The 18,890-nt window shown below is 47.7% G+C and overlaps 1 protein-coding gene across 8 annotated transcripts in view; it reads left to right on the forward strand.

Moving 5' to 3' along the window:
- Positions 1-18,890, forward strand: part of TMEM40 (transmembrane protein 40) — a 47,136-nt gene that overhangs the window by 11,339 nt on the left and 16,907 nt on the right. For all 8 annotated transcript variants that reach the window (XM_055558466.1, XM_055558465.1, XM_055558469.1 and 5 more), the window contains 2 exons: positions 17,494-17,565; positions 18,408-18,554. In XM_055558466.1, coding sequence (XP_055414441.1) covers positions 17,494-17,565; positions 18,408-18,554 — 219 coding nt within the window. The remainder of the gene's footprint in view (positions 1-17,493; positions 17,566-18,407; positions 18,555-18,890) is intronic.

Consider the following 18,890-nt stretch of genomic DNA (forward strand, 5'->3'; position numbering starts at 1 on the left):
ATTACGACCTCAGCTTCCCCATTTGTGAGGTGAAGGGTCTGACTAACTCTCGGAAGGCTTCGCCCCTCTCCGCCCTCGTGGGACCCACAGATTCGCCCTCCCCTTCCCCGCAGAAGCTGCCCTGGCCTCGGGGCTCAAAGGCATCTTTGAGGAAAAAGTACTGAACGGAGAGCTGGGGGAAGGGGGAGCCCCGCTGCTGTCGGAAGCTCACGGGGCGGGGGTGCGGCCGAGAGGGACCCCCAATCCCCTCACCTGTGCGCAGAGCATCCTGGCTTCTCTCCTGGGAGGCGGCTTTTGGGCCGGAAGCCAGCCCATTTTTCCTTTCACTGAGGACGGGAAAGATTATGATCTGGGGCTTATCATTTTGACCTGGTTTGTATAGAAACTGAGAGAAAAGTCACGTCAGGAGGGTGTGTTTGTCCTGTTTGGAGTCCAAGCAGATCTATACTAATGAACCCCCTCCTGTCTCCGCGTCTCCCTGCATTTGGGCTGGCGCAGCCTTCTGAAAAACGAGAGTCCTTGTGCTTTGAGATCGTTGCCAGATCACCCTCTTAGCGCGTGGTCTCCCACATGCTGGCCACATACCAAGACTGGGGACCCTTCTGGTTATCGCCGATGGAGGCCTTCTTTCATTTTCATAACAGCTCTATGTGGGAAGTTCTCTTTCTTTAAAAAAAATTAAATAACTTTATGGAGATATGATTCACATGCCATAAAATTCACCTTTTTTAAAGTGTGCACTTTAAAAAGTGGTTTTCAGTTTATTCACCAAGTTGTGAAGAAAGTGAGTTTCAGTTTATTCACCACTATCTAATTTAGAACATTTTTATCCTCCCCCAATAAACCCCATACCCTCTAGCAGTCACTCGCCGTGTCCCCTTCTCCCTGGCAACCACTAATCCACTTTCTGTTTCTATGGATCTGCTTATTCTGGACATTTCATGTAAATGGCATCATACAATAGGGGCTCTCTTCTGACTGGCTTCTTTCTCTGAGCATAATGTTTTCAAGGTTTATGCATGTTTTAGCGTGTGTCAGCACTTCATTCCTCGCTATGGTTGAAGAATCTTGTATGATGATACCACATCTGGTTTATTCACCCATCAGTTGATGGATGTTTGGGTTGTTTCCACTTTTTGGCTATTATGAACAATGCTGCTGTGGACATTCATGTACAAGTCTGTGTGTGTGCATAGACTGCCAATTCTCTTGGATATAATATGGAGGACTCGCTGGTCCTATGGTGAAACTGTAACATTGTGAGGAACTCAAACCATTTTCCAAACTAGCTGCACCATTTTAAGTTCCTGCCGACAGTATGTCAGATCTCCAAATTTTCCACATCCTCCCCAGAACTTGTTATTTGTATTTCATATTTTAGCCATCCTAGCAGGTGTGAAGTGGTATCTCACTGTGGTTTTGATTTTCACTTCTATAATGACTAATGATGTCGAGCGTCTTTCCATATGATGTTGTCAATTTGTACATCTTCTTTAGAGAAATGTCTGTTGAAAGCCTTTGGCTATTTTGAAATTGGGTTGTCATGTTATTGTTGAGTTGTTGATGTGCCTATTCCAGGGGAGATTCTGAGGCTCTGAGACTGGGGGAGACTTGCAGTGATCTCACAGTCAGTGGTCGGTAGAGGTGGGAAGTGAGTCCAGGTCTGTCTGACATTCAAGAGGCAGCAAGCTTTTTCTCCTGCTCTGGATGCCTTTTGTTTGGTCTTTGCTGTTGCCAATTGTGTGTGTGTGTGTGTGTGTGTGTATGTGTGTGGGGGGGGGGTGGAGAGAGAGAGAATGTGAGATACTGATGGGAAAAGATAGAAAGAGAGAGGGAGAAGACAGAGAAACTGAGAGCATCTGGGAGGAGAGAATGAGAAAGAGGAGCCTGACCTGGCTCTGGCTGTTTAACAAGACACCCACCTTGGAGGGTCAGAGCCATGGAAAACCTTTTCAGAGCTTTTGGTTTCTTCCCATTAATTTTCAAACATTATGGTTGTTGTGAACTTCAAAAAAGTTTACGCAGGAGCACACTTCCCACTAGTTTTTTTGTTCCTAAATCCAAAACAAATCTAATTAGACCCCCAATTCCCTAAACAGGGAATGGCATCCCCTAGTGTCTAGCTGGGCCTAAAAATCCAGAGCAGTGTTCATCGGACTTTTTGATAACACCGTCTGCCCAAGAAAAATGTTTAGGCACCCCCAACACATATATTTATTTATGGATTTATAAATTATATACAAGTTGTTGTTCAGTTGCTCAGTCTTGTCTATCTCTTTGAGACCCCATAGACTGCAGTACACCAGGCTTCCCTGTCCTTCACTGTCTCCTGGAGTTTGCTCAGATTCACGTCCATTGAGTCAGTGATGCTATCTAACCATCTCATCCTCTGTTACTCCTTTCTCCTTTACCTTCAATCTTTTCCAGCATCAGGGTCTATTCCAATGAGTCAGCTCTTCGCTTTAGGTGGCCAAAGTATTGGAGCTTAAGCTTCAGCATCAGTCTTTCCAATGAATATTCTCAGGGTTGATTTCCTTTAGGATTAACTCGTTTGATCTCCTTGCACTCCAAGGGACTCTCAAGAGTCCCCTCCAACACCACAGTTCAAAAACATCAATTCTATAGCGCTCAGCCTTCTTTATGGTTCAACTCTCACATCCATATGTGACTACTAGAAAAACCATAGCTTTGACTATACTGAACTTTGTTGGCAAAGTGATGTCTCTGCTTTTTAATACACTGTCTAGGTTTGTCATATACAGGTACTGCAACCATTAGTTAATATCTCAAGCCCCAACATAGTATATTCAGAGTGACTTTCCATCACCAACAATAGTGAATAGAAGTTCACCTTTCAAGGAGTTTTCTTATTATGATTTCAGTCAGCAACAGTGTGTGTGTCTGAGATCCTGTTCATTATCATTTGCGACATTAGGGTGGCTGCTGTAGGACTTGGACGAGGAGCAGTGGTGGGTCTCTTCCACGCTTTTCCTGTGTCTGGCTTGTGCTTTCTTGATTAGCCCTATCTCCTTCCGTGGTTTCTTGACAGGGACTCTGAAGCCACTCATCCACACTACAGGGGCTGATTCATTTAAAGCTGCATTGTTTGATCCTAACCCACCACCAGGACACAGCAATATAGGGCAATAGGCTGACCATGGAGGAACAGAAGATAAGGCCACAGCAGACCTGTCTGCACTGTGGGCTTCCCTACTGGCCTCTAGGGACCCCACTTAGTGGCATGGTGTTGGGTGTCTGATATATTGCCAAGGGTGCACATCAGAGTTGAACTATGTACTCGTAACTATTTTTAGCTAAAACTGAAGTGGAAGTAGGGCTTCCTTGGTGACTCAGTGGTAACGAATCCATCTGCCAATGCAGGAGACACAGGTTCGATCCCTGATCCGGGAAGATTCTGTATGCCTCATTGCAACTAAGCCCGTGTGCCACAACTGTTGAGCCTGTGGTCACAATTACTGAAGTCACAGAGTCCAGAAGTCACAATTACTGAAGGCTGTGTACCTTATAGCCTGTGCTCTGCAATAAGAAAAGCCGCTGCAGTAAGAAGCCTGTGTGCCACAACTAGAGAGTAGCCTCCACTTGCTGCAACTGGAAGAAAGTCTGCACAGCAACAAAGAGCCAGCAAAGCCAAAAATAAATAAACTAAAATTTTACAAAGTTAAGTAGCAATAGGTGAACTGATTTGTCCTTCCTGTGCTTTGGAGATTATTATTTGAGAGACTAATAGGTTTTGAGCTAAGGACATCTAAGCCCACCGCTGCCACGCCTCAGCTTGCCACCTCTCATGCAGGGTGCTTGTGACCACATGAAGCAGTTATCATTTTTAGACAGTTTTTCCATATATTGAGCTGGCATCTGCCTTGGTGACTCCCCAAGATCCTGATTGCTCCCTCTGAGCTCACAGCTCCACCTGGTCCCCCTGTCCTGGAGGAGCCCTGCAAAGACCTGGGGACAGTGACCAGGTCTATTTATGCAGTGCTTATCCTTAGGCTGAGCAAGTCGGACATGGCTGTGCACTAACACACCTGCTCCTTCATCTAATTCTCTTGGATATAGTCTCCACACCCCCCTCATCCTCTGAATTATCTTGATTTGTCCGACTCTCTTCTGTTCAGGACCCAAGATTGAGCCCTAGGATAGGAGATGGTAAGGTAGAGGTCACCTTTCTCACCATGGACTCTGTGCTTCTGTTAATATAAACAAAGGCTGTGTTAGCTTTGCTTTGTCATGTCCGACTCTGTAACCCCATGGACTGCAGCATGCCAGGCTTCCCTGTCCTCTACTATCTCCTGGAGTTTACTCACACTCATGTCCATTGAGTCAATGATGCCACCCAACCATCTCATCCTCTGTTGACCCTTCCTCCTTTTACCTTCAGTCTTTCCCAGCATCAGGGTCTTTTCCAGTAGTGAGATCCTTTTACTGTGTACTGTCTTATCCACAGCCCCAGGTGAGCTCCAAAACCCTCAGTGAGTGACATTATTTTCTGTGTCAGAGATGAGAAAAAAGGGCCTAGAGAAGAGAAGCAAGGGCCCAGGGGTTGGTGGCAGGGCCCAGCCAGGCCCTCAGCCTCACAACAGCTGACTCAGTTTCCTCCCAACCCCTGCCCTGCAGGCACCAAGAGGATTTCCCACCCATACCGTGGGATCTGGAGCTCTGAAAACACCATTTCTGTTCCAAGCCCCTGCTTCCCAGGGTCTGTTTCTGATTCATTCCCTTCCCCAACTGCCCTGCTTGAAGGGTGGACAAAACCCTGGACGCCAGAAGTTGACACTGTTCAGAGTGGCCAGTGAGAGTGCCCAGGCCTGGATGCCAGGGTGAAAAGGCTGGCCCCAGCCATGGCAGGGATTGGAGAAGATGACATTTTCCAACACTATGCCAAAAGATATGGAGCCACATTCTAGGGGAGAGGACTGTGCTCTTGTGTAGTTTGGGGAAGGACCAGATTAGCTCCACCGAAAGCGCTTTCTGTCCTGCAGGCCTTCTCAGAGCCTTTCATATGCAATGCACCTTGTGTAGCTGCTATCAGAGCCTACGGAGAGCAGCATTGCCCAAATTCTTTGAACATAAAATCCACTTTTTCTTGGAGTATTTTGAGGGGCCCATAAGATGCTATTTGTAAGTCACTTTTAGAACATGCTGTTCTAGGCCTTTACGCAGTTTGTATCAACCCTGAGTGCCTTTGCTGATTGAGTGGCTGAACCTTGAAGGCTTTAACAGGAGCAGAGCATTAGTATCCTAGAATATCAGAGCTGGAAGAACCTTGTAGTTTGCAACTTCTACATATGGGGGAACTGAAACCCAGGGCAACCCAGCAACTTGTTTGGAAGAAGGAGGCCAGAGGCAGGCAAGCCTGCTGGGAGATTATCATAACACTCAGGGGAGAGGTTCTGGCGTCTGAGTGGACCACAGTCTGCCTTGCATGTGTTGCCTTTGTTAATGATACAGATTTCCCTGAGCAGCCTAACTCTAACCTTGCTCTGAACATCAGACCCTCTGAGTGAGGGAGTATCTGTACTACCAACAGTGCTCCCAGGGGCATCTGACCATTAGCCAAGTTTGGGAGATGCTGAGCATGGGGAAGGAAGGGGAAACTCTCATTTACTGGGTGACAGTATTCTGGGCTTGTTGTGGGCATGATATCCTTCAATCCCCGCAACACTCGGGGAGAGAGATATTAATACTGCATTTTACAGAAGCTGAGGAGCAAACAGGGAAGGGTACACAATAATAACCGGCTCCAAAGCCCTCACTCCCCTTGTAGGATCTCTTGGGAAGGAGGCAGTGGGAGTGGAGAAACCAGCTCCTCTTGAAGGAAGAATAGGACAGGCTTGGGCTTTGGCTGGCGGGAGAGGAAGGAGCTGGGTCATCCTTCCTGCCTTTGGAGCTTGAGGGCCCAGAAGGATGGTGGAGTCAGAGACGCTCGGAAGGAAGATGTTCGGCCTCTGAAAGCTCTGGGCTGAGCCAGGCACTGGGTTGGGGGGAGACTGTGGTAGGCAGAGTGATGATCCCCAAAGATGCTTGTGTTCTGATCTCTGGAATCTGTGAACCTGTTAGTTTATGCGACAAAGGGGAATGACATTAAGTGGAATTCAGGTTGTTCATCTGCGAACCTTAACATAGAGGATGATCATGGTGGCCTGGTGGGGCCCAGTGTGATCACAAGAGTCCTTAAATGTGGAGGAGGGAGGCCGAAGAGGTCAGAGCAGTGCAGCGTGAGGACTTGCCCCGACATTGCTGGCTTTGCAGATGGAAGAAGAGCCACAAGCCAAGGAATGTGGGTGGCCTCTAGAAGCTGGACAAAGCTGGGGGTGGGAGAGGAAGGAGGAAAAGCAGCAGTTAGGAAATGGGCGTTCCCCTTGGGCCTCCAGAAAGGCAGGCAGCCCAGTGGACACCTGGATTTTAGCCTGGTGAACCAGTGCTGGACTTCCACCTACAGAACGGCGAGGTGCTAACCACGTGTTGCTTCCAGCCACTACGTTTGTGGGAGTTTGTTACAGAAGCAGTAGAAAACCAGAGAGGCGCCGAACCAGCTCCAAGATGGTCTCTGTCTTCAGCAAGGGTAGAGGTCTCGAGGGCAAGATCTTTAAGACAACTGGCTCGGGTGGTTACCACGATGGGGAAACCCAGGAGGTCCCCAACCCAGCCTGGAGTTGTGACAAAACGCCTCATATGGTGTGGGGGCCGCAGGGGCCCTGGCCGGCCCGGCAAGCCCCGCTTTGCTCTGCCTACCCTTTCAGAGTGCCCCTCCCCGAACCTCCCCCACCACGCGCGCACACACACACACACACACACACACACACTTGTCTCAACTCAAGAGCTTTGGCTGCATGTAACAGAAACCACCACTGGCTACCATAACAGGGCTTCTTCGAGAGGATATGGGGGTCTTGCAGAACAGAGCACGCAAGTGAGAAAGCCGACTGCAGAGAAGATGGTGCCCAGGAGCAGAAACGAGAGGGCCCTATGGCAAGGCAGAGCACCGCCGGCTGGCTGACAGCCTGTGTCACTCACGCTCGTCACAAGTCAGATCCCTGGGAGGAAGAGGCTGAGAGTCTGGCCTGGGTGGAGGGCAGTCACCCCTCAAGAACTCCCACATGCTTGTCCTGGGGCTGCATCTGCCTGGCCGGGATGTGGTTGGTGTTAGGGCATGGGCTTGTCTCGGGTGACTTGAGCAGCCAGAGGACATCATCCAGAGCTGTGACTTGCTCCTGGGCTAAGACTAGGGCGCATGAGGTAAGATCGTGGGTACTGAGAACGCTCTGGTAGTCCAATGGTTAAGACTTCGTGCTTCCGCTACAAGGGGCATGGGTTTGATGCCTGTTTGGGGAACGGAGATCCCTCAAGCCGTGCCTCCAGGATCACACCATGCGCTCTCTCCTGTCACCAGAAGGAGATTTGATGCCAGGTGGGCCGGAACAGGCCACCTCTCTGTGGGCTCTGTTCCCCTCCCAGCTGCTATTTCAGCTCACAGCACTCCTTCAATCCCACCTCCTGCCCTGGGCATGTTTAACTGAGCTGGCCCACCATTGGCAGCCCCAGGGCACGACGTTACAGTCCACCTGTGGGAAAAGTTGGTCATTAGCTGAGCTTTCAAGGCCCAGGATGATTCCCCAACCTCATGGGGTTCCTACCCCGTCACCTCCCCACCACCGCCCACCTCTTCCACTCAACCCTCATCCCACTCTGGCCACTATTGAAAATCCAACTGCAGGGACCTCCCTGGTGCTCCAGTGGCTAACACTCCACGCTCCCCAGGTAGGGGCCAGGATTCAATCCCTGGTCAGGGAATTCGATCCCACAGGCCGCAACTAAAGAACCCACGTGCTGCAATGAAAATTGAACATCCCGTGTGCCGCAGCTAAGACCTGGCACAGCCAAATAAATAAAGATTTTAAAAAAATCCAACTCAGTCTTAGTCATCCCTCTCCTCCAAGGTGGGACACCTGAGGAAGATAAGCAACCCGTGAATCAGGAGATAGGGTTCTGGAGCCAGCCTTGCCTGAATCGCTATGTGACCCTGTGCAACTTCCTCTCTCTTCTCAGTTTCCCCATGTGTTAACTCAGACACCGAAGCCCCACCCTAGCTGGGCGGGGAAGGCGCTGTGAAGCTGGAAAGGCTCAGTGTCCCTTACTGTCCCTCCCAGCCTTGTAATAGCAAGAGCTTAGGAAATCTGTGCTGGACTGAAGTGGAAATCCAGTTTAACAAGGCCTGTGGGTACAGTGGCCCTGGCTCCACTGGTGACTCAGCAGGGCTGGGGTTTGCAGAGAAAAATGCTAAGTATTGCATGTCCTTGTAGGACCAGCCTCAGAATGGGGGCAGGGGCCTGAAAGAGGGAAGCCTACAAGCCTCTAACCAGGACCAGGGAACGGGGCGTCATGTTAGTAGGGAAGGGAATGGATGTGAGTCCATCCGTAAGCTGCGAGACCTTGAACAAGTCACTTGTCTCTATGAACCTCAGTTTCTTCCTGCGTAAAATAAGAGTAGTGCGCGTGAAATGAGATCATGGGAACTGGGAACTCCCTGGTAGTCCAGTGGTTAAGACTCCGTGCTTCTGCTGCGGGGGGCGTGGGTTTGATTCCTGTTTGGGAACTGAGACCCCCCATGCCGTGCCTCCGGGATCACACCGTGTGCTCGCTCCTCTCTCTGCTTTCTCCTTTCTTCACTTCTGTCTCAACTCCCTGTGCTCCATCTTGGCTCAAAAGAGGTCCTATGCAGTGAACCTGGCTTCCAGAGGCCCCTGGCATCAATCCGTCTGTTTGATGTCCCACCCCTAGCGCGCTGTCCTTTTGCCTTAAGCCTCGCCCTGCACACTGATTTTAAGAGTGTTACACCTTTACAGTTCTACTGATCCTTTCTTATAGCAGGGATGTGGGCCAAGGAGAGATGAGTAAGGACACTAAGAGGAGAAACAGGGCTCCCTCGGGTCCTGCCTCCATGAGCATTCTGTTTCCCCTCCTGTCCGTTTCAGCGTCCTGAAAACTGCTTGAGGAAGTTCCTTGGCTTCTGGGGACACTTGCTCAGGGCTCCAGTGGGCTAAGTGTCAATGGAAGCCAAGTCGATGTCGTCTGCATAGCACTCCAGTGACTGTCAGCGGCTTCTTTCCTGGTGCTAATGACAGAGGCCTGGGAAGAGCTGGCGGCATCAACATGGACTAAGCAACTACGCTTGCTCAACCACTTACTAGCTCCCCGGTCAAGTTTCTTAGCCTCTCTTTGCGTCCGCATTCTTATGTGTAAAGTGGGCACAAGCACAGTGGGCTCTGATAGAGTTGTGTGAGGCATGTGTGAGGCATACATGAGGCACGTGTGTCATTTGCTCAGATCCTTGCCTGAGGGATAGGAAGCACTTACTTGTTGCTGTCTTCATCATTATCCATGTCATCGTTTTTGTTTTCTGCCAGGCCTTACGCAGGGCACAGGTGACATAGAGATGAATCAGCCGTAATCCCTTCCCTGGCTGGTTAGTGACCTAGTGCAGGAGACTCACCCTGGGTGTGTCAGACCCTCTCCCAGGCCCTGAGCAGGGATCAGAAAGTGAATAGGAACAGTGGCTCCAGCAGTTGTGCAGCAAGCCAGGACCTCGAGAAGGAAGATTCTGAAACAAGACACGGCTAACGTAGGCTCAGGAGAGCAATGTGCCCCCTAGGCCTCCCCCGGATTGTGTCCTTCTTTGGAGTTGCTTCCTGCCAACTGTTTCCCATGTGGGCCAAGGCCCCTCGACTCTGTGCCTTTGCACGCCGCTCCTCCTGGCCCTTCCAAGCTCCCCTTCAGCATTCCCTTCTTCAGGAACTCTGACTGACCCTGGTGTGATTTGGCCCCTGGGCTCCCATGGGACTACCACTGCACCCCACCCCACCCCACCCTCTGTCTACTATGAAATACCTTGAGGACAAGGATACAACTTATTCACCACAGTATCCCTGGGGCTAGCACATAATACGTACTGTGTACTAAGTTGCTCAATCATGTCCGACTCTTTCTGACCCCATGGACTGTACCTGCCAGGCTCCTCTGTCCATGGGATTTTCCAGGCAAGAATACTGGAGTGGGTTGCCATGCCCTCCTCCAGGGGATCTTCCCAACCCAGGGATCAAACTCATGTCTCTTATGTCTCCTGCATTGGCAGGCGGGTTCTTTACCACAGTGCCATCACCCTAGCCTAAGCACACAGTCGATACTCAATGAATGTATGAAGGTAGGGGAGGAAAAGTATATCAGTCAGAATTGTTTTCAGCTACAAATGCTGAGACTCCTGACTATTGAGGCTTAAACAAAACAGGGTTTGTTTTTCTCAAGTAACTAGAAAGCAGGTGGCTGCTGTCAAGGGCTCAGCAGCTCAATGTCCCTGCATCAGCTTTGGCTTTCCCTCAAGGTCACAGAATTGCCACTGCGGCTCCTGCCATCACATTCAAGAAAGAAAGGAGAGGCAAGACACAGCACCAGTACTGTTGGCCTCTTTTGTCAGGAGAAGCAAAACTCCTTCTCAGAAGCCATCAGACTTCTCACTTCTTTTTGGCCAAAACTGGATCATATGGCCACTCCTCACAGGGAAAACAAGTATCTACTTGATGCATGCTTGCATGCTAAGTCACTTCAGTTCAGTTCAGTTCAGTCACTCAGTCGTGTCTGACTCTGCGATCCCATGGATTGCAGCACACCAGGCTTCCCTGTCCATCACCAATTCCCAGAGCTTGCTCAAACTCATGTCCATCAACTTGGTGAAGACATCCAACCATCTCATCCTCTGTCATCCCCTTCTCCTCCTGCCTTCAATCTTTCCCAGCAGCAGGGTCTTTTCCAGAGAGTCAGTTCTTCACATCAGGTGGCCAAAGTATTGGAGCTTCAGCTTCAGTATCAGTCATTCCAGTGAATATTCAGGACTGATTTCCTTTAGGATTAACTGGTTTGATTTCCTTGCTGTCCAAGGGACTCTCAAGAGTCTGCTCCAACACCACAGTTCAAAAACATCAGTTCTTCAGCGTTCAACTTTCTTTATGGTCCAACTCTCACATGACTACTGGAAAAACCATAGCTTTGACTAGATGGACCTTTGTTGGCAAAGTGATGTCTCTGCTTTATAATACATTGTCTAGGTTTGTCATAGCTTTTCTTCCAAGGAGCAAGCATCTTTTAATTTCATGGCTGCAGTCACCATCTGCAGTGTTTTTGGAGCCAAAAAAAATAAGGTCTGACACTGTTTCCACTGTTTCCCCATCTATTTGCCATGAAGTGATGTGACCAGATGCCATGTTCTTTGTTTTTTGAATGTTGAGTTTTAAGCCAGCTTTTTCTCTTGCTTCAGTCATGTCCAACTGTATGACCCCATGGACTATAGCCCACCACCCTCCTCTGTCTATGGGATTCTCCAGGCAAGAATACTGGAGTGTGTTGCCATTCCCTCCTTCAGGGGAGCTTCCCAACCTGGGGATCAAACCCCTGTCTCTTATGTCTCCTGCATTGGGAAATGGGTTCTTTATCAGCAATACCACCTGTGAAACCCAAAATGTTAGTTTCTCAGTCATGTCTCACTCTTTGAGACCCCATGGACTGTAGCCCTCCAGGCTCCTCTGTCCATGGAATTCTCCAGGCAAGAATACTGGAGTGGGTTGCCATTTCCTTCTCTGGGGGATCTTCCCAATCTAGGATTCAAACCCAGGTCTCCCACATTGCAGGCAGATTCTTTACCATCTGAGCCACCAGGGAAGCCCATCTACTTGAGATAGAGGAACGAAGTTCAGTTTTGTTAACAAGAAGAAAGTCCAGGGGTGATGACAGGCAAAAGGATTAAGGGGATGGGGGTAAGGAGGGTGGTTTCTGGTTAGACCTCGTCAGCAGAGGGTTCATGAACGAGGTGGTATTTGCGCTGTGCCTGGAAAGTCACGTACAGTTTTGGCAACAAGGAAGAATGGCCTCAGTGGAAGTCTGGAGGCCTGCAAATGTGAGTGTGCCCAGGGGCTACCATATGAGCAAGATAGCTAAAGCAGGCGACAGGTAGGAGCAGCTTGGCGAACTGTTGACATATTTGGCATCCTCCAGTAGCTCGCTTGCCCCCATACAGCTCTGAGTCTCTTATTCCCCCTGAAATTCCACCATGAGAGATGATCTCAGCCTCTGAGATGTACTGGACACCTGCTATGTACAAAGGATCCTCTTCAAAATATAGATACACCCCGGGGCTCATGGTTGTCAGTCACTCATTCCCAGATATCAGTTCATTTTATTGGCTAGTGACTTCCCTAATGCTGAGCTGAATTCTGCCCTGAGAAATGGGAGTTTTTATTCCAGAGAAGGGTAATGGAGCCTGGAGACTAGGAGATGGGAGATGGGAGGGACTGGGGCTGGACCCCGAATGCCCAAGGGTCATAGGAGGTCTATGGAAGAGGGAACTCATGCTTATGGAGCCCTCCTCGGGCAGACACTGGCCGGCTTTCTTCTCTAAGGTGCTGCCATCACAGTTCACAATTGAGGTAACTAGAACTTGGAGAAGGGGACCGCCCGGCCAGGGTCATCTCGTGCACAAGTGACGGAAGTGAGGTTGAACCCTGCTCTGTCTGACCCCACAGCACATGCTGTCTTGTTGCTGCCCCCATCACAATAATGGTCGTCATCTCAGCTGGCATTTATTCACTCCCTGCTCCACACCAGGCATTGTTCTGAGTGCTCTGTGGGTTTTAACTCATGCCATTCTCACAACAATACACTATGGGGTAAGCACTATTATTGTCCTCATTTTGCAGACAAGGAACCTGAGGTCCACAAGAAGTTAAGTCACTGGCCCGGAATCCCGCAGCTACAAGGGTCAGGGTTCACACCCAGGCTGTCCAGCTCTGAGGCATGGGGAAAGATGCTGCCTTGTCTGGGTCTTGTGGTAGATTAAAAGTAGATTCTCTGCCAAAGACAAACAAAACCCCCATGAACTCATAGGTACAGAAAAGAAATTGGTGATTGCCAGAGTTGAAGGGTGGGTGGGAATGGGTGAAATGGGTGAAGGGGGTCAAAGCTACAAACTTCTAGTTATACAATAAAAAAAGTCCTGGGGATGTGATGTACAGCATGGAGACTATTAGTTCAAAATACTCTGTTGCATATTTGAAAGTTTCTCAGAGGATGCTGCTGCTGCTGCTGCTAAGTCGCTTCAGTCGTGTCTGACTCTGTGCGACCCCATAGACGGCAGCCCAACAGGCTCCCCTGTCCCTGGGATTCTCCAGGCAAGAATACTGGAGTGGGTTGCCATTTCCTTCTCCAATGCATGAAAGTGAAAGGTGAAAGTGAAGTCGCTCAGTCATGTCTGACTCTTAGCGACTCCATGGACTGCAGCCCACCAGGCTCCTCCATCCATGGGATTTTCCAGGCAAGAGTACTGGAGTGGGGTGCCATTGCCTTCTCCGGCTCAGAGGATAGATGTTAAAATTTCTCATCACAAGAAAAAATTTTTGTTTAACTATGTAAGGTGACAGATGCTAACTAGATTTAGTATGGTGATCATTTTGCAGCATTTACAAATACCGAATCATTATGTTTTGCCCCTGAAGCTAATATAATGTTATAAGAGCATTATACCTCAATAAAAATTTTTAATTAAATTGAAAAGAATTTTTAGGGCTTCCCTGGTGGCTCACCTCTTCCCAGCTTTGCACTCAGTGACATCACGTTGATGTCAGTCAGTAGGAGTGTTCATATTCCAGAAATCAGGAACCTATACAAATCAGAGCTTTATGGTTTGCTTTGTTGCTGGTCTGAATTGAAGAAAGTGGTCAAGCAAATGTTAATAATGCAGATTAAACCTCAAAACTGTAGGCATTACATTCTACTTGTATATGAAATTCACAATATAGAGGACCTTATTTTTTATTATTTGTGTGCTCCGCATTCTTTTAACATTTTTATTATTTTTTTTCTTGAGATATAGGTTGATTTGCAGCGTTTCAGGTGAACAGCAAAGTGATTCAGTTATACATATACATTTATAGCTATTCTCTTTTAGATTCTTTTCCATTGGAGATTATTATAAGATACTGAATATAGTTTTCTGTGCTATACGGTGGGTCCTTGTTGTTTATTTTACATACAGTGGTGTGTATCTGTTAATCCCAAATTCCTAATTTACTCCCCCATCCATTCTTTACATCAGTAAAATTTATTGCAGACGTGTGTGTGTGTGTGTGTATACTTTCCCCCCAGAACCACAGAACATCTGTCAGCTCCCCACTGCACAGTTCCCATCCACTCTCAGTCTATTGGCAGGAACATGAGTCACATGGTCCCTTGGCCAAATCTAGCATCCAGGGATGCTGGGAAATATCACCCCTGGCTGGATGACCATGTGCCCAGCTACAATCAAGGCTTTGCGGGGGGCAGCCCAGCCATGGCAGCTCCATATATCTCCTCTAGAGAAGGGCACCAGCTCACTGAGGTTAGTTGTTTAGATTTTCCGAGGCCACACGTCCAGCCTTCTCGGGGCCTCACTTGAAGGGCCTCTTCGAGTTACCACCAGCACCCACTCAGAACTTCAGGAAAGCACAGGGTATGGTGTCCCGAAGGGGCAGGTTCCCAAATCTCATTCTGCAGCTCCAGGTGCCTGCTTCCTGCCCTGGCTTTGACCATTGTGTCTGTAATCCCAGCAGGTATTCCAGCAGGGCCTGACTGCATGATGGCCTTTGAGCAGTTTCGGGCTCCAGAACAACGTTTGGGGTTGCATTAAACAAAACGTGGGTTCTGGAGTCTCAAGTTACTTCATTCTTTGAGTGTCAGATTCCTCCTCTGTAAAGTGAGGATGATGAAATTTACCTCGCAGGGTTATAGCAAAGGTTAAATGAGACAATCTTTTGCAAAGTTTTGTTATCTAGAAACTATAATTCAAATGTGAAGTAATTAATCCCAGTTCTCTCCAGATTGGTTTGTGATCCAGCTCAGGTGGAATTATGAGCATATAAACCCATTTCTTGAGAAACCTATGTGCAGGTCAGGAAGCAACAGTTAGAACTGGACATGGAACAACAGACTGATTGCAAATAGGAAAAGGAGTACGTCAAGGCTGTATACTGTCACCCTGCTTATTTAACTTATATACAGAGCACATCATGAGAAACGCTGGGCTGGAAGAAGAACAAGCTGGAATCAAGATTGCCAGGAGAAATATCAATAACCTCAGATATGCAGATGACACCACCCTTATGGCAGAAAGTGAAGAGGAACTAAAAAGCCTCTTGATGAAAGTGAAAGAGGAGAGTGAAAATTTTGGCTTAAAGCTCAACATTCAGAAAACTAAGATCATGGCATCTGGTCCCATCACTTCATGGGAAACAGATGGGGGAACAGTGGAAACAGTGTCCGACTTTATTTTTTGGGGCTCCAAAATCACTGCCGATGGTGACTGCAGCCATGAAATTAAAAGATGCTTACTCCTTGGAAGGAAAGTTATGACCAACCTAGATAGCATATTCGAAAGCAGAGACATTACTTTGCCAATAAAGGTCCGTCTAGTCAAGGCTATGGTTTTTCCAGTAGTCATGTATGGATGTGAGAGTTGGACTGTGAAGAAGGCTGAGCGCCGAAGAATTGATGCTTTTGAAGTGTGGTGTTGGAGAAGACTCTTGAGAGTCCCTTGGACTGCAAGGAGATCCAACCAGTCCATCCTGAAGGAGATCAGCCCTGGGTGTTCATTGGAAGGACTGATACTAAAGCTGAAACTCTAGTACTTTGGCCACCTCATGCGAAGAGTTGACTCATTGGAAAAGACTCTGATGCTGGGAGGGATTGGGGGCAGGAGGAGAAGGGGACGACAGAGGATGAGATGGCTGGATGGCATCACCGACTCGATGGACGTGAGTTTGAGTGAACTCCGGGAGTTGGTGATGGACAGGGAGGCCTGGCATGCTGCGATTCATGGGGTCGCAAAGAGTCGGACACGACTGAGCGACTGAACTGAACTGAAACCCATTGTAAAACTGCTTAGTACTATACTGATGTAAGGTGGCATATAACATTTTAAGTTATTAAAGAAATTATTATTTTATTATAACAAAAGCAGTACTGTTAAAAATTTAGAAAATGCAAAGTGAAAATAAGAAACTAAAAATACCCATAATGCTATCACTCAGAGATAATTGTATGTGTTTATAAGATATCAGAGATAACTATATATATTTATATATGTGGACCTCTAGGGACTTCCCAACTACTTATACTTTGATATAGCTCCAACAGTTAGAGCTTGAACAGTTATTAACAGAACAGTTATTAACTTGTTCTGTTGTTGTATTTGGATTCCCCCCTACCGTGCACTCCAACTCCCTTATTCAGATAATCAAATTATTTTAAAGCGTGTCCCAGACATCATATACTTTCATCATGAATAATTCAATGTTCATCTCTAAATTGAAGGATATTTTAATTATTTTTGGCTGTGCTGGGTCTTTAGATGTTGCATGGGGGCTACTCTTTGTTGTGGTGTGTGGGTTTCCGATTATGGTGGCTTCTCTTGTTGTGAAGCATGGACTCTAGGTTTTCTGGCTTCAGTGGTTGTGGCATATGGCCTGTGGAATCTTCCCGAATCAGGGATCAGCCTGTGTCCCCTGCATTGGCAGGTGGATTCTTATCCACTGGACCACCAGAGAAGTCCTGAAGGATATTTTAAATAAATATAACTTCAACTTAAATATCACACCTAAAAAAATAAATTCTCTAATGGAGGATGTGGATAACAGGGAGAGGCTGTACATGTTTAGACACAGGGGGTAGATGGGCAATCTTTATACCCTCCATTTAATTTTTGTGTTTTGTTGTTTGTTGCTGTTTAGTCACCAAGTTGTATCCAATTCTTTGAGACCCAGTGGACTGCAGTGTGCCAGGCTTCCCTGTCCTTTAGCATCTCCCGGAGTTTGCTCAAACTCACGTCCATTGAGTCCGTGATGCCATCCAACCATCTCACTCTTTGCCACCCCCTTCTCCTCCTGCCATCAATCTTTCCCAGCATTGGGCTCTTTTCCAATGAATTGGCTCTTTGCTTTAGGTGGCCAAAGTATTGAAGCTTCAGCTTCAGCATCAGTCCTTCCAATGAATATTCAGGGTTGATTTCCTTTAGAATTGACTGGTTTGATCTTCTTGCAGTCCAAGGGACTCTCAGGAGTGTTCTCCAGCACCACAATTTGAAAGATACACCCAACTGAATGCAGATTTGCAGAGAATAGCAAGGAAGCCTAAGAAAGCCTTCTTAAGTGAGCAACATAAAGAATTAAAGAAAAACAGTTTTGCTGTGAGCTGCTCTAAAAACTAAAGTCTATTAAAAAAATAAGTTCTTAATAGTATCAAAAGTTGATCATTACTCAGATTTCCCTATTTTTGTGTTTCTGCTTTTATGTGTTCTTCTTGTACCTTTGAATATTGGGTGTTTGTATTTTTCTTATTTATTTGCCAAGCTCTTTATATATTAAGGATATTAACTAAGGTAATATTAATTACTTCCTCCAGGAAAAGCCATGGAGACTTCAGGATCACTTCAAGACCACAGTCAAGTTCGTGGAGAATCAGAAGATCTAGACTGTATGTTTGCTTTCTCTAACCCTCTGGGCAAAGCTACATGGGAAATAGTGTCCAGCAATGACTGGAACAGAAGACCCTGCTCAGCTCATGTGGCTCAATGAATGGCCCAAGTTACAGTTGAAACCTCTAGAGAAGTAGTGATTTTATGCACTTGCACATGTGTGTGCTTGGTCCAGTCTGTCCCCCAGCACTCTCTAGCAGTGGGAATCCCAGTTGCTCCCCCAAATCTCAGAAGCTCTGGGAGCTTGGACTGGCATTAGGGAGAGTCCCCATAAGGGGGGAAGGGTCCCGCATGCCCCCAGAATGGGAAGGTTTAGGGCTTGATTGGATCCCACTTGCTCTGTAATTTACAGAGAATTTTAAATTGGCGACTGTTCTGCACAGCATGGGCTTCCCTGGTGACTCAGCAGTAAAGAATCCGCTTTCAGTACAGGAGATGAGGGTTTGAGCCCTGGGTCGGGAATATCCCCTCGAGAAGGAAATGGCAAATCACTCCAGCATCGTTGCCTGAAAAATCCCATGGACAGAGGATCCTGAGGACACAACTGAGCAACTAAACCACCATCACCTACACTGTAGCGGTCTCTTGGAAAGGATGACGGGCTTAGAAGCCCCCTCTGTGGGCTCCATATTCAGAGAAACGCCTGTCTTTGGCCTTCCTAGAGCCTCTGGAGCCCTGATCTCCTGCACCTCCCATGGGCCCTAGGGGTTTGGGAAGAGTACCCCACAGAATCCAGCCATTCCTGGATCCCCAAGTCCATGTAGACCCCTAGGAAGGCCTGGGTGGTCCCTGGGGTGGGAAGGGCAGGAAATACTCCTCCTTAACTACGTGTGTCTCCCAGATGGAGAGACGGATTCCCACAAGCAAGACCGGGAGGCCAGACTCGTTTCTCAAGGACAAGATGAGAGAGACAAGCCTTCCTCCTCTTCATCCTCCTCTTCATCCTCCTCTTCATCCTCTTCCTCCTCATCCTCATCCTCTTCCTCAGGTAAAGCAATGACTTAATTAAATACACATATACTAAAATATCATTGAAGACAAACATTTACATGGAAAAAACAATCTCCTGTCCTCTCCCACCTCGGTATTGCAATTCTGGTTTTCCACATTCCCTTCCTGAGCCTGCCTCTCCATACACATAACTTGTACAGTTATAATTCCCACATGGACAATTTTGTCCTCCGTTTACAATTCCTTTGCTATCTTATCCTAAGCATTTTTCCGTGTTGTTCCATAATTTCTTAGCAACTGTTCTTTTTTGTTTCCTATATAGCCCCTCATGTCAAGGAACATCTTAGTTTCCTAGGAGTGCTTTGGAGCCAGA

Source organism: Bubalus kerabau, chromosome 20 (genome assembly GCF_029407905.1).
Source record: "Bubalus kerabau isolate K-KA32 ecotype Philippines breed swamp buffalo chromosome 20, PCC_UOA_SB_1v2, whole genome shotgun sequence".
Lineage (NCBI taxonomy): Eukaryota > Metazoa > Chordata > Mammalia > Artiodactyla > Bovidae > Bubalus > Bubalus kerabau.